This window comes from Balaenoptera ricei, chromosome 1 (assembly GCF_028023285.1).
Source record: "Balaenoptera ricei isolate mBalRic1 chromosome 1, mBalRic1.hap2, whole genome shotgun sequence".
In the NCBI taxonomy this organism is placed as follows: domain Eukaryota; kingdom Metazoa; phylum Chordata; class Mammalia; order Artiodactyla; family Balaenopteridae; genus Balaenoptera; species Balaenoptera ricei.
The window spans coordinates 133,745,614-133,762,017 of NC_082639.1; the positions used below are offsets into that span (position 1 = coordinate 133,745,614).

General features: G+C 35.8%; 1 protein-coding gene across 4 annotated transcripts in view; it reads right to left on the reverse strand.

The window, feature by feature from the left end:
* Positions 1-6,498: 6,498 nt before the first annotated feature.
* Positions 6,499-16,404, reverse strand: part of VAMP4 (vesicle associated membrane protein 4) — a 30,024-nt gene continuing 20,118 nt past the window's right edge. For all 4 annotated transcript variants that reach the window (XM_059936364.1, XM_059936354.1, XM_059936334.1 and 1 more), the window contains 4 exons: positions 15,756-15,856; positions 13,730-13,809; positions 10,603-10,654; positions 6,499-8,536 (listed from right to left, as the gene is read on the reverse strand). In XM_059936364.1, the coding sequence (XP_059792347.1) occupies positions 8,508-8,536; positions 10,603-10,654; positions 13,730-13,809; positions 15,756-15,856 (262 nt within the window). In that variant the 3' untranslated portion in view covers positions 6,499-8,507. The remainder of the gene's footprint in view (positions 8,537-10,602; positions 10,655-13,729; positions 13,810-15,755; positions 15,857-16,404) is intronic.

Sequence of the window (16,404 nt, forward strand, 5' to 3'; positions counted from 1 at the left end):
ATCACATTGATTTTGTGAATATTAAAAAATCCTTCAGGGGCTTCCCTGGTGGCGCAGTGGTTGAGAATCTGCCTGCCAATGCAGGGGACGCGGGTTCGAGCCCCGGTCTGGGAACATCCCACATGCCACGGAGCAACTAGGCCCGTGAGCCACAACTACTGAGCCTGCGCGTCTGGATCCTGTGCTCCCAACAAGAGAGGCCATGATAGTGAGAGGCCCGCGCACCATGATGAAGAGTGGCCCCTGCTTGCCACAACTAGAGAAAGCCCTTGCACAGAAACGAAGACCCAACACAGCCAAAAATAAATAAATTAAAAAAAAAAAAAATCCTTCAGATGTAGAGAACAAATGCATGGATACCAAGGGGGAAAGGCAGGGGGGTGGGATGAATTGGCAGATTGGGATTGATATATATACACAATTGATACTATGTATAAAATAGATAACTAATGAGAACCTACTGTATAGCACAGGAAACTCTACTCAATGCTCTGTGTTGACCTAAATGGGAAGGAAATCCAAAAAAGAGGGGATATATGTATACGTACTGCTGATTCACTTTGCTGTACAGTAGAAACTAACACAATATTGTAAAGCAACTATACTCCAATAAAAAATTTTTTTAAAAAGAAAAAAATTGGCCCATGGGGAAAAAAATTAAAAATAAATAAATAAATAAAATAAAAAATCCTTGCATCCCTGGGATAAATCTCACTTGATCATGGTTATGATCCTTTTAATATATTGTTGAATTTGGTTTGCTAATATTTGGTTGAGGATTCCTGCATCTATGTTCATGAGTGATATTGGCCTGAAATTGTGTGTGTGTGATATCTTTGTGTGGTTTTGGTATCAGGGTGATTCTGGCCTCAAAGAATGAGTTCAGAAGTGTTCCTTCCTCTGCAATTTTTTAAATAGTTTGAGAAGGATAGGTGTTAACTATTTTCTAAATGTTTGGTAGAATTCAGCTGTGAAGGTGTCTGGGCCTGGACTTTTGCTTGTTGGGAGTTTTAAAATTACTGATTCAATTTCATTACTGGTAATTGGTCTGTTCATATTTTCTATTTCTTCCTGGTTCAGTCTTGGGAGATTGTACCTTTCTAAGAATTTGTCCATTTCTTCTAGGTTGTCCATTTTACTGGCATATAATTGTTTGTAGTAATCTCTTATGATCCTTTTGTATTTCTGAAGTATATGTTGTAACTTCTCCTTTTTCACTTCCAATTTTATTGATTTGGGCCCTCCCTCTTTTTTTCTTGATGAGTCTGGCTAAAGGTTTATCAATTTTATCTTTTCAAAGAACCAACTCTTAGTTTCATTGATCTTTTCTATTGCTTTTTAAAATTTCTATTTCATTTATTTCTGCTCTGCTCTTTATGATTTCTTTCCTTTTACCAACTTTGGGTTTTGTTCTTCTTTTTCTAGTTCCTTTAGTTGTAAGGTTAGGTTTTTTACTTGAGGATTTTCTTGTTTCCTGAGGTATGCTTATATCACTATAAAATTCCCTCTTAGAACTGCTTTTGCTGTGTCCCATAGGTTTTGAATCATTGTGTTGTTCTATTTATCTCCAGGTATTTTTAAATTTTCTTCAATGATCCATTGGTTGTTTAGTAGAATATTGTTTAGCCTCCATGTGTTTGTGCTTTTTGCAGTTTTTATCTTGTAGTTGATTTCCAGTTTCATTGTGTTGTGATCAGTAAAGATGCTTGATATGATTTCAATTTTTAAAATTTACTAAGACTTGTTTTGTGGCCTAACATGTACTTTATCCTGGCGAATGTTCCATGTACATTGAAAAGAATGTGTGTTCTGCTGCTTTTGGATATAGTATTCTCTCTCTATATCTATTAAGTTCATTTAGTCTAATGTGTCATTTAAGACCAGTGTTTTCTTATTTTTGTCTAGATGATCTGTTCATTGATGTAAGTGGCGTGTTAAAGTCCCCTGCTGTTACTGTGTTTTACTGTCAATTTCCCCCTTTATGTCTGTTAATATTTGCTTTATGTATTTAGGTGCTCCTATGTTGAATGCATATATATTTACAATTGTTACATCTTCTTCTTGGATTGACCTTTGGTCATTATGTACTGTCCTTCTTTGTCTCTTGTTACAGTCTTTGTTTTAAAGTCTATTTTGTTTGGTATAAGTACTGCTACCTCAGCTTTCTTTTGATTTCCACTTGCATGGAATACCATTTTCCATCCCCTGACTTTCAGTCTGTATCTTTAGATCAGAAATGAGTCTCTTGTAGACAGCATATATATGGGTCTTTTTTTTTTTTTTCATCCGTTCAGCCACTCTGTCTTTTGATTGGAGCATTTAGTCCCTTTCCATTTACAGTAATTATTGATAGGTATGTACTTATTGCCATTTTGTTAATTGTTTTGGGGTTGTTTTTCTAGTTATTTTTGTTCCTTTCTTTTGTTCTCTTCCCTTTTGATTTGATGACTATTTTTAGGGTTTATGTTTTGATTCCTTCTTCTTTCTTGCATGTGTATGTAGTATAGATTTTTGGTGTGTCATTACCATGAGGTTTATATATAGCAACCTATATATATGTGATTATTTTAAGTTGTTGATATCTTAATTTTAAATGCATTTTAACAACCTTGCATTTTTATCCCCCTCCCCACCACGATTACTCTTTTTGATACCATATTTTACATCTTTTTGTTTTGTGTATCCCTTAACTATTTATTGCAGCCATAGATGATTTTACTAATTTTGTCTTTAACTTTCCTACTTAGCTTTGCACATGGTTGATTCACTCACTACCTTTACTGTATATTTGCTTTTACCAAAGAGTTTTCTCCTTCTGTAATTTTCAGGTTTCTAGCTGTAGCCTTTTCTTTTTTGCTCAGAGAAATCCCTTTAACATTTCTCGTAAAGCTGAGCTCTTTTAGCTTTTGTTTGTCTGTAAAACCTTTGCTCTCTTTATCAAATCCAAATGAAAGCCTTGATGGGTAGAGTATTCTTAGTTGTAGGTTTTTCCCTTTCATCACTTTAAATTTATTGTACCACTCCCTTCTGGCCTGCAGAGTTTCTGGTGAAAAGCCAGCTGATTGCCTAATAGGAGTTCCCTTGTATGTAACTTGTTGCTTTTCCCTTACTGCTTAATATTTTCTCTTTATATTTAATTTTGCCATTTTAATTACAATGTGTCCTGGCATTAATTTCTTTGGGTTGATCCTTTCGGGACTCTGTGCTTCCTATACTTGGATGTCTGTTTCCTTTCCCAGGTTAGGGAAGTTTTCAGCTATTATGTCTTCAAATATGTTCTCTGCCCCTTTCTCTCCCTTCTCCTCTGGGATCCTTATAATGCAAGTGTTAGTACACTTGATGCTGTCTCAGAGGTCTCTTAAATTATTCTCATTTCTTTTTATTCTTTTTTTTTTCCTTTGTTAAGCTTCAGTGGTTTCCACTACTCTATCTTCCAGCTCACTGGTCCGTTTCTCTATATCATCATCTAATCTGTTGATTCTGTCTAGTGTGTCTTTTACTTTGGATATTGTATTCTTCAGCTTTGCTTGGTTCTTCTTTATATCTTCTAAATCTGTTAAACTTCTTACTGTCTTCATCCATTCTTCTCCCAAGTTCTTTGATCATCTTTCCAGTCAATACCTTGAACTCTTTATCAGGTAGATTGCCTTTAAACTTCACTTAGTGCTTCTTCCGGGGTTTTATCCTCTTCCTTAGTTTGGAACATGTTCCTCTACTGCCTCATTTTGCCTAATTTGCTGTTATTTCTATGAGTTTGTATCACCTTGGATAAGTGGCCTTTTGTAGATGATGTCCTGTGCATTCCAGCAGCGGACTCCCCTCTGGTCACCAGAGCTGTATGCTCTGGAGGTGCCCCCTCTGTGGGCTGCATGGATCCTTTTATTGTGGCGGGCTGACTACTGTGGGTGGTCTGGTAGGCATGGCTGGCTCCCAGTCCAGTAGGTTGCAGGCCCTGCCTTGTGCAGAGGGTGCAGCTACTGGTTGGGCCAGGTCACAGGGTGGCTGGCTGTGGAACCCTGGGTGGTGGGCAGGGCTAGTGCTGGCCTGCTGGTGGACAGAGCTAGGTTCTGAAGTAGGTAGTTGCAGGGCCAGGGTTCCCAGATCTAGTGTCATCCTGCTGGTGGTTGGGGCTGGTTCCTGACATGGCTAGGTGTGGGTTCTGGTGTGTCTCAAAGCTGGTACTGGCCCACTGGTGAGTAGGGCTGGATCCTGGGGCAGCTGGCTGAGGGGTCCAATGTGTCTTGGAGCTGGTATTGGCCTGATGGTGGGTGGGGCTGCAGCCTAGGGAGTCCTCAGGCTGGTGCTGGTGATGGCGTTCCTGTGGCTAGTGACAGCTCACTGGTGGGCAGAACCAGGTCCCGGGGTCTCTGGCTGCGGGACCTTGGAAGTCCCGGTGGTACTGCCAATGCACTGTGTGTAGGGCTGGATCCTGGACCCTCTGGTGGACAGGACTGTGTCCTAGACAGGCTGTGGCCTCAGGGGTTCTTAAGGTTGTCTCCTGCTGGTAGGTGGGGCTGTGTCCCCACACGGCTAGTTGCTTGGCCTGAGGTGTCCCAGTACTGGTGCCAACAGGCTGGTGGGTAAGGCCAGGTCCCAGTGCTAATAAGCTAGAGGAAAGATACCAAAATGGTGCTTGCCAGCACCAGTGTCCACATGGTAGAACAAGCTGCCAAAAGTGGCTGCCACCAGCATCTCTGTCCCCAGGGTGAGCTCCAGTTGCCTCCTACCTCTCTAGGAGGTTCTCCAAGACCAGCAGTTGGGTCTGACCCAGACTCCTTTCAAATTACTTCTTCTGCCCTGGATCCCAGAGCATGTGAGATTTTTGTGTGTGCTCTTTAAGAGTGGAGCCTCTATTTCCCACAGCCCTCTGGTTCTCCCAAATGTAAGCCCTACTGACCTTCAAAGCCAAGAATCTAGAGGCTCATCTTCCTGGTGTAGGATGCCCAGGCTGGGGAGCCAATATGGGGCTCAGACCCATTACTCCTTGGGAAGAACCTCTACAATTGTAACTATCCTCTCATTTGTGGGTCACCTACCCAGGGGCGTGGGTCTTAACCATACTGCAACTCTACCTCTCCTACCCATCACATTGTGGTTCCTTCTTTATATCTTTAGTTGTAGATGATCTTTTCTGCTAGATCCATAGTTACTCTGTAAATAGTTGTGATTTTGGTGTGCCCATAAGTGGAGGTGAGCTCAGGGTCTTCCTACTCTGCCATCTTGGCCAAGGTCCTCTAGAATATTGAATAAAGTCCGTATTCAGAAGTCAAGCAGGAGACATAAACTTGGGATTTGTCAGCACATAAATGTTATTTCAAATTATAAGAAGATTAGATAAGATTACCAAAGGGGATGTGTGTGGAGATGTGTGATTCAGACCAAGACCTGAATCCCGGAGCAGTCCAATGTTGAGCTGGGGAGAAGAGGAGCAACCAATGAGGTAAGAACATCTTCTAAAGGCATCTTCTAAAGGCATTCATTCTCAACATGAAAAGACAATTTCTTGTGTATTTTCTAATTGTAGTATATACACATTTAGATGTAGGTAGTGTGGGCAACAATGCTGACAGGCCATTAAGCATGTTTAAGATTGTTCTGATGAGAAATTTCCTTTTTTTTTCTTCTCAGTTTGTACATGTATAATCATTTCCAGGATACTCACATGCTACACAGAATTGAAAGATGCCCAATTTTGCTATTAAAAAAATGAAGTTATAATTTTCTAGTGCAGAGTGACTGCACAGGAAGACTATCATAAGCAATATACCAAAGCGCTAACAGAAGGTATTTCTGTATTTGATGTGTACTAATTACCCTTCCTCCATTTTAGATAATGTTCCATTTTCAACATTGAACTTTTCTTTAGTTAAGAAATCCCCAAGTTTATAAAACCTGAGGGCAATTTCCAGTGAGCTTTATCAGGATAGAGGGGCCAAAAGAAAGACCACAGGTATTACTGGGTTATAATCAGCAGGAGGAACTAATTAATCAGCATTATCATGAAACTGCTGCAGGGCAATAGGTTTCAGTAATTAAACATAAATCACGAGGGTATCTTGCAGGCATTATAAAAATAGTGACCTGATTTCACTGGGTATCAACCAGTATTTACAAAGCTACTTGAATTTTTCTGTTGCTCTGCATTGCTGTTAAATAATGAGAGTTCTGATGGTGCCGAAACTTCATTTTTCAAGTGCAGGATGATCCGAGCTGAATAAGAAAAAGAATGATTAAGGGAGGGCAGGAAGGTAGGCCTGGCATCAATTTGAACAAATTTTTCTTTTTCTGAAGGCTCATGTCTCCAAGGTTATGATAATAAAGTCATAAACATGCCAGCCACTTTAAGGGTCTCAGGATTAATGAAGACCAAGAAAGATGAAATGATAAACTGTGAGCCAAGCCACCATTAGTGCAAAGCTCTAACAGAGTAACATATCCGCCACCAGTATTCTCAGCAGCAATATATTTAAATACAAAGAGAACTACGTATACATGATATTGTCATATAAATATTTCCTTTATTTTTCATGGTTAAAAATTTTTAAAATTTTATTTTCTTTCTTTATTTAAAAGCATACTTTATTAAAGAAACAAACACTGGAAATGTGGATTCTTTTTGAGAAATAATCTTCCTCTTCACTGATTGATAGATATGAAGAAACCAGATTTCTATACCAACTAATGGAAAATTAACCACTGGTGAGTCTAGTTCCAATCCCAAATCAAGGACACACATGTTTGTTAGTACTGATTCTGTCCACTCAGTTGAAACATTCCCATTCCTGAACTAGATTAGCTACTGAAATTCTAAAAATGCTCATTTTCCTGGGTATCCTCTTTTGTCAAAGGGTTTAGTATTTATTATGTTTGTTATTTACAGTAATTGACATTTACGAAAAGTGGAGAGACCAGAGAAAACACTCCATAGTATGTAAGACCTTTATCTCTTTCTTTTTAAATGTTCTTAGTAGACTGTAATACTAAGCAATTATATTTAGATCTTCATGACTTGAAGGTGTCTTGAATATCTCTTAATCTGCTTTTTCCCTTCAAATTTCTTTCCATTCTAAAGAGAACATTTTTTCATCTTAGTACTAATCCTGTAGAATTTAAAAAAAAAAACAAAAAATGAAGATTCTATGTTTCACACATTTTGAATTAAAATTACCAAAGCAATAAACCCTATAAGGATCATTTTTTTTCTTATTTAAATACTGGTACTTTCTATTAACCCTGTTTCAAATTTAGAGTTATATATACATTGTGAAGATGTCCATGTACACAAGTTTCTGCAGAACCTCCAATTTTATTATAAAACTTCTTCCTCACACACATTAGAGAACTATGTATGTTCACTTTCACATGGTTAAACAACCCAAGAAGGCTGGCATATTTTAAAGTTAACAACACTTTTTATCATTATAAAAACAGACTGAGATTAATGGTGACCCTAGCATTTGGTTACTCTGACTGACGGATTAGCTAGGCTCCTGACTTTTTATATTCATTACTGTTGGCTAATTTGACACTGGATTGTACATATCACATGCATTTTCCAGGAGATAAAGAGGGAATACAAAACCCACAAATTCTAAGCAGATGATTTTGCTACTTTTAGCACTTCTGGTAAAAGGGCTATTTGAAGTTAAAGAGGAAAGCTATTAACAAAAAGAAAAGTAGGGGACAAGTTACCTGTGGATTTCATTTACTCACATTTGGACTGGTCCTCCTTATTGGAGGCTAACTGAAAACAGACCAGACCATGACTTCTAGCTTTATGTTGGTCACTTTCAAATACTCCAATGACACTCTCCAATAATTTTATTATCTCCAGTTTTATGATGCCATACTAGGCCTTTCACACTGTTTATATTTCCCATTTCCATAATCCAAATGCCAAAAAATTACTACACGTTCCCTTATACAGTCAAAAATAGGTTTACTGGAATGTTGTTAGTTATAGCTGAAGGCAGCAACATTTACAACATTTAGCTTTTGTTACACCCATAAACGTGTGAAAATTGCTTGCAAAGCAATTGTAATATGAGAAGAATCTTGCAAATATCAATGGAATGGTTACACACGTGTTTCGGCATAATGATTTGGTACTCTACAGAGGCTCCCTGACCACCAGCCTGACCCCCACCTTGATGCAACAAATGCAAGTCCTTATGCCATTAAAATAACAGTATGAAATATCATTATCAGTGTTTAACTATATATACAAATAATGAACTGGCAAGTATCTAGTTTCAAATTAGACCCTTGGAATATGGCAAAATCGAGGCTGGTTATCTTTGCCTTAAACATAATTATTAAAAGCACACTTTGTTGGAAGGGAAGAAGATAATGGGACATTCTCAATGCTCCAATTTGAAGTGACACTTGCCTCTTAATTTCTTGAAAAAGAAGCTTTGAAAGTTATATACATGGGTTTCATTTAAATTATGCAGCAGTCTTTTATTATTATTGTCCCAGATTTTGTTTAATGAAGATCTGTCATCAAATCAAGTATGGTATTTCACAACTATAAGAACTGTAAGAGAAAAAAATGAAAAAGAAACATCAAAATCAGATTCATATGCTATGTTAGAAACAATACTCCTAAATGTAGCTGTGTCCATTTTGAAACTAGTGTCCATTTTGAAAATAGTTAATGAGGACAACTTTTATCTGAAATGATAGATAACAAATGGGAATAGAGAAGCAAAAATATGAAACAACCTAAATGTCTAACATTAGCATTTTGATCAAATAGATTAATACATAACCATAGCATAAAGCAGCTAAAATACTTTTTAAATATTTAATAACATGGGAAAATATTTACAATATATTTATTAGAAAATATACATATGATCTTAAGTTTTTGAAAAACATGTTTATATATTAATAGGAAAAGACTTAAAGTATATACAATAGTTATATTAATAGTAGCTATCTCTGTGTGGTAAGAGAACAGTTGGATTTTATTTTCTTCTTTATGTTATTCAACATTCCATTGGTTGATTCTTGGTACTGGCAGTAGTTATGTTCTATAAAGTCACCACAAACACTGAATGAGTAAACACTGAACCACTGCTCTGAGGGGAAACACAGGCTTAAATCCCTGCCAGCCTCTGGCTACAACATTTTTGACAACCAATCCATACATAATCTTGTTTTACATGTTTCTGTGTAAAGACACCTTATTTACTATACACTGTTGGCTTATTAACACTCAACTCCTGGCCAACAGTGCTGTCACTCACGCCTGAACAAAGCTCATCTAACACGTGTATTTCCTCCACAAGACACATCACAGCCTTGCTGTGCTCAGCAACACTAGCCAGCACTGCAGCACCAGTATACTTGGGGGCCTTTTTAAACAGAAAAAGCATCAACAAGACACACAAAAATGTGAGAAACTGTGCACTAACATTCGCTTCTCTGACCGCATCTGCCAATGACTCCGAAAGCATTGGGGTAACTGATCAATGTTAGCTAGTAGGTGAATTCACAAACACAGAATCCACAAATGATGAGAACTGACTTTTTCTTTAGAACAAAATCTTTTTTTCTGTTTAAAAAGAGTATCACCATGGAATTTTTCAAATGGTCATTCTGAGATACTTTCCAAATCTTTATAAAAATCCCTGTAAATATAGATAAAGAAGCTTTGGAGAAAAGGAGGTATTAAAAATGATCTGACCAGAGAAAGACAAATATATGATATCACTTGTATGTGGAATCTAAAAAGTAATACATATGAATCCATATACAAAACAGAAACAGACTCACAGTCATAGAAAACAAACTTCTGGTTATCAAAGAGGAAAGGGGAGGGGGGAGGGATAGATTAGGAATACGGGATTAACAGAAACAAACTACTATACATAAAATAGATAAGCAACAAGGACCTACTATATAGCACAGGGAACTGTATTCAATATCTTGTAATAACCTATAATGGAAAATAATCTGAAATAATATATAACTGAATCACTTTGCTATATACCTGAAACAAACACAACAATGTAAATCAACTACACTAAAAAAAATTTTTTTTGAATGATCTGACTTTAAAAAGAATATTAAGGGGAAAAAAAAGGAAGGGCAAGAGTTATGTTTCAATGACTGAAATGAAGCTCAAATCCAAAACAAAAATTATCATCTGGAGAATTTATCTGGATTTTCCTTCAAACACAATATTATGAAATGCAAGCTGCCATACCTAAAAGTTAGAAATAAATAGGAAATGAGTGTTATGGTCCTGAGCGTAACAGTAGCCATATTTGGCCTCAAACAAATCACTTAGCTCTGCCTTTGCAGGGGTAGGGGTGGAGGGTAGGACAGAGGTTCTCTTTGAGAATCTGATGAAAGATATACTCTCACCATAAAACTGTACATATGCATATTCACATAAAATTTTACATACAATTTATGTGCATTTTCAGAGAGCTACAGATTCTAGGTTAAGAGCTCCTTACTGGAGTCAGAAGTCATTACTCAATCCTGACATTAGTCATACTAGGTCAACTGAATATAAATTAAAAAGGAAATTTAAATGAACTTCAAAACAAATGACACCCCCTCCAAATTAATAATCCAGTAAATACTTACTGATAATCACAAACAAAACGATAACAGCAACCAAAGCCATGATAGCTTTTATCTACAACACACAAAAAGGCATAAGAAAGATTAATGTCTGACTTGTTAATAAAGACTATCTGTTGTGCTGTTTACCACATTACACTAACTCATCATTGGACAGGCTCATTCCTTGAAAGGTTTCCAAAATTTTTCTCATATGAACTTCTGACTATTTGCATCTTTTTGTAATAATCAGAGTTCCCCAAATTTGAGGGTTTTGGCTTGCCTAGATTTTATTGTTTAAGGCTGAAGAGTAAACAGTAATAATCAAAGCCTTTATGGGCCTGATCTTTTTTGTCTATGATTTCTCACACATTTCTAATCTAAAACCAGGAAAAGAACAATATTTTATCAACTCTGTTCAGAAGTGTCAGGATATTATGAATAAGATTGGCATCCAATACAGATGGTTCAATATATATAGTATAAGGCAGCATTTTTTATAGCACTTATTCTCAAAGTATATTAGAATTCTGTTAGTTTTTGCTCCCCTTACTTTCTTCTTAGCATTTTTATCTTCATTTTGAGGAATATAATTTAGATTTTTCGTGAAGAACCTCATTTAATAAATAACTTGCCTAAGAGCATTCTGTGTGTCAGTTTCACAGTTGAGAGGCGAAACCTTAAGATTAGTCCTTAGCTAGTTAATATTTTAGGTCTACATCACCTCTCTCCATAAAATTGTCACATTCCTCATCTAATCCTAAAATGCATAAATTATAAATTGATTTGATTTTCCTGATGAATTCAACTGAGTCTTGTTTTCACCAAACATTTTCATAGATAATTGATTAAAGATGGTTCATTCAGAAAAAAGATACCCAGTTATTATAAACACATAGAACCCTCTGATGAATATCACAAACAGCAACTAGAAGTAGCTAATGAAATGTTTCTAAAATAAAACTACTGGCTGCATTTTAGTGGCATTACATTCATGACAAGAACAAAGTGACCAAGAGAATACATGGATGCTTTCCAATTTGAATACCAGGTGCCTATTAAAATTATTAATTATGATAAACAAAAAATGTAGAAAGTACTTTACACTGTAAAGTAGTTTAGTGACCAAGTAATCCAGAGAATATATGGAAGCTCTGCATCTTTTTTTTAAGCTGAAAACATTTCTAAAGTAATTTGGAATTTTACAATAGCTTTTCAACTTTACCAAAAATATATCTTAATTTGCCCTGTTAATTTGTGCTAGGCTTAACATTTAGAAGATTTAAATGGAAATATCAATACCAATTTTAAAACACTTAAATAAACGGAGTTTCTAACACTGGCCAGGAAACGTTTACAACCAAAAATGGCAGTAACGTATTCATGCATGTCCAAAGCTCTCTTCTTCCAAACAACATGGACAAAAATCTGTTTCTCATTAAACACATAAGAGCCTCAGAGCCCCATAAGATACTTAAGAGAGGTCTCACTGATTCTCTCTCCCCACCCATTGGATAATTCTGTTCACTTACTTATTTTTAAAGTCAGGTTTATTAAAATATACTTTACATACAATAAAATTCACCCTCTTAAAGTTCATTTTGATGTGTTTTGACATACATACAGTTGTCAACCATCACCTTCATAGTCGAACATAAGACATTTTCATCACTCAAAAAGTTCCCTCATGCCCTGCTGTAGTCAATCTCCACCCCTCCATCCTTAGCCACTGGCAAGCTCTGATCTCTTTTCTGTCCCCATATCCCTTTCCTTAGCTCTTCCCAAATAATCATTATGAAGTTAATCCAGAAAATGGTAGTGATAATAGAGACTATTTAAAAATATAAATTAAAAATAGAATTCAATTTCTCCCCTTAAAAGCATACTATTCCTTTGATGTGGACCCCGTAAAGTACAAAACGAAACTCTAGATATAGCTAAAAAAAAGCTAGGCAAAATGCACATTATCATTTTGTTAATGGCCACATGAATGAGTCATGTGGGGAGAGGAGGTAGCTCATGGACCTTTTGTTCTTCCAAACTAGTCCGCAGGATAGAAAATTTCTATAGAAATAGAAAATTTATTCATTAAAGAAAAACAGAAAATTTAAATTCTACATAAAGGAGCAATGAAACTTGTTTCTTTCCCTAAGTTCTATTTCTGAAAGTAAGAGGATTCAACAGGTAAACAAAAATAAGCAAATCCAAGGCAACTCTTGAAAGAAATCCTTAGCATATGTCAACATCAAGTTTTGAAAGTTATTGCTAAACTTGAAAATGAGAGACTAAAAACAATGTGGTATATCTAAGGTTTTCAACAAAGCCAAAAATGATACACAGTATCAGGAGGAAAAAGTAAAGATCTGCTCATATGACATGAAATTTGCTATAAAATCTTAAGGGAAACATTTTTCTGTTTGATATATAGTAGCCATACTTGATTTAAGCAGTAAATTCATTTCCATAAAATGTTTTTCGGGAATATATTAGCATATAATGATTCCCATTTTTTTCCTTGTTACAAATTTTTCTTTTATATCTTATTTCTCCTATACAAGTACTAACCAGGTCTGACCCTGCTTAGCTTCTGAGATCAGGCAGGTTGAGGGTGGTATGGCATAAGACTGTATCTTATTTCTCTGGAATAATGAGGGACAGTGGGATTTTCTTTTTAGCCCCATTTGCCATATGGATTCTGACACATTAAACTGCTTTTATTTTTTTCCCCGTCCAACAGAAAATTATATTTTTCTCTGGCTTGCTTTCTGTCTTTTAAATATCTCTATGTAATGCTATAGGTTGCTCCAAAAAGGTAGTAAAAATAAATTACAAGTTAATATTTCTTACAAGATAAATCTAGAGGAAGCTAAATTATTAATAAAATGTGGATTACTCTCTACGAAGAAATCCATGAAAACATCCTTTTAGGCACTGCTTGATTCCTTTAGTTATTTCTGACCCATAAGATATTAATTCAACAAATATTTACTGAGTTCCACCATGTCCCAGCTTCAGAAGATATAATAATAAGCAAGACAGTTGTAGTCCCGTTCCCCACAGAGCTTATCACCTAGAGGCCCTTTTTTCTTCACGTCTTTGAATACCACTGGATATGCTGACGGACCTATCCAATATCTTCCAATTTACTTACTTTGCATCCACGCCACCACATTTGCCTTCGAAGTTGTTTGGATCTGTTGCTAAAAGCAGTTGCATTATCCGATAAGCTTTCTATATCACATAGAGGATGGAGAGAAGGATTAATCGACATAACAGCATTCTTTTATCTAGTCACACAAAGACAAGAAAACATTAATTTCTACTTCTGCAAATCTATTCCCTTTTAAGCATGAAAACAACATCTTTCCTTTCCTCTACCCACAAACTCTGGCATTCTGTATTCTAAAAAAAAAACCAAAAAGTAAAAAATGGCTGCAGGTCAGTTTGCTCAATCCACTTTTACAATAAGAGTAAGAGAAGTCTTCCCAGGGCCTCAATGCTTTCAACTAAACTTATGAATTCTGGTAGAAATACTCTTTAAAAATTCAAATACTTGGCACAACTATAGAAAAAAAAAATTTACACACGGAGAAGGCTAGATTCTTAGAAGATATCAAAAGTGACTGATTTTGAAGCAAAACAATATATTTTAAAAGTGTTTAAATAAGTTTTTTGGTTAAAAAAGTCTGTCAAGGATTAATCAGATATTCATTCAGCCATTCATCATCTAAAAAATATGTGAGTGCCTAATAAGTGCCATGAACTAAGAACAGAGACTAACATTTGTCAGTAAAAAAATGTTACTAAGTCATCAGAGAAAGCATAAGATAAAAATATTAGATATGTGTGAAATAAGTTTGAAAAGAAGTGATTAGACCTATCCTCCTTGAGATCAGGAGAAATACAAAGCACATCAACGTAACAGGACAAAAGAAAAAAATAATCTAACTCTTCAACAATGAATTTTTAATCTTCCCATTCTCAACTGATCAATTAAAGAAATAATACAACAATAAGATGATTCAAAGCAAAGGGAGCTACATACAACTCAGTAACAAAAAAGCCATCAACCCAATCGAAAACTGGGCAGAAGACTTAAATAGACATTTCTCCAAAGAAGACATACAGATGGCCAACAGGCACATGAAAAGATGGTCAACATTTCTAATGATTAGAGAAATGCAAATCAAAACTACAATGAGGTACCACCTTGTATTGGTCAGAATGGCCATCATTAAAAAGTCTACAAATGACAAATGCTTAAGAGGGTGTGAAGAAAAGGGAATCCTCCTACACTGTTGGTGGGAATGTAAATTGTGCAGCCACTGTGGAAAACAGTATGGACGTTCCTCAAAAAACTAAAAATAGAGTTGCCATATGATCCTGCAATCCCACTTCTGGGCATGTATCTGGAGAAAACTATAATTCAAAAAGATACATGCACCCCAATGTTCACTGCAGCACTATTTCCAATAGCCAAGACGTAGAAACTACTTAAATGTTCATCAACAGATGAATGGATAAAGAAGATGTGGAACATATTACAATGGAATACTACTCTGCCAGAAAAAAGAGTGAAATAAGGCCATTTAAAGCAACATGGATGGACCTAAAGATTATCATACTAAGTGAAGTAAGTCAGAAAGAGAAAGACAAATATCATAGGATATCACTTACATTTGGAATCTAAAATATGACACAAATGAACATATCTACAAAACAGAAACACTCACAGACACAGGGAACAGACTTGTGGTAGCCAAGGGTGGGGGGTGGTGGGGTGGGGGAAAGGATGGATTGGGAGTTTGGGATTAGCAGATGCAAACTATTATACACTGAATGAATAAACAACAAGGTCCTACTGTATAGCACAGGGAATTATATTCAATATCCTGTGATAAACCATAATGGAAAAGAATATGAAACAGAATATATATATATGTGTAACTGAATCACTTTGCTGTACAGTGGAAATGAACACAACATTGTAAATCAACTATACTTGAATAAAATAAATTGTATATTAAAAAAACAAAGTAAAGGGAGCTAAAGTTAAAAACATTAAAACCATAAATGCCATTTTTCCTAAGTCAAGATTCCTCAACTTTGGCTAGAAAAATGGGAGAACTATCAAAACACAGATTAATAACATCAAGAATTATATGAAGTATCTGTACCTGATTTGTCCTGTAGTTCATCTAGTCTCTCCCCTCTTTCTATTACCTTTGTAATATTTTCTTGCATGACATCAATGACTTCATCCACCTGATTCTGAACACTAGTTTAAAAAAAAAGATTAAAAAATAGTGCATTCTTCTTTTGAGAATTTTACAGTTTTTGAGACTTTCATTAGACATGATAGAAAACAGCAAGTTCTCAGAATTATTCAACTCTAAAATGTTTAAGTTTAAGGCTTGTAGCAACAGTCCTTCCATTTGTGGGCTTGATTACTCAGGCAATTAAAAGACAACATGATACAAATAAAGTAATATTTAACTCATAGTTTATTCTTAACCCTGTTTCTTCAAATTAAATATACTGTCAGAATGCTCAGTAACTACAGAACTTAGTCAAATAGCTTGACTCTAAATAATCCGTTTCATTTTCTTTTCAATAGGCCATTGAGGCATCACAGAGACACAGCTATAAGCTACTTTTGCTATACGTATAGTTCACACACTAAGGCTAACAAGAGTTTGCCCAGGTATGTTAGAAGCCTAGGAAAAATATTGAGTTTCCAAAATGGAAAGGTACAGTATGCTCTAGGACACGAAGGCTCAGTGGGTATAACTCTTCACAGCTCATCAGTTTCCTCTTAAACAGGGT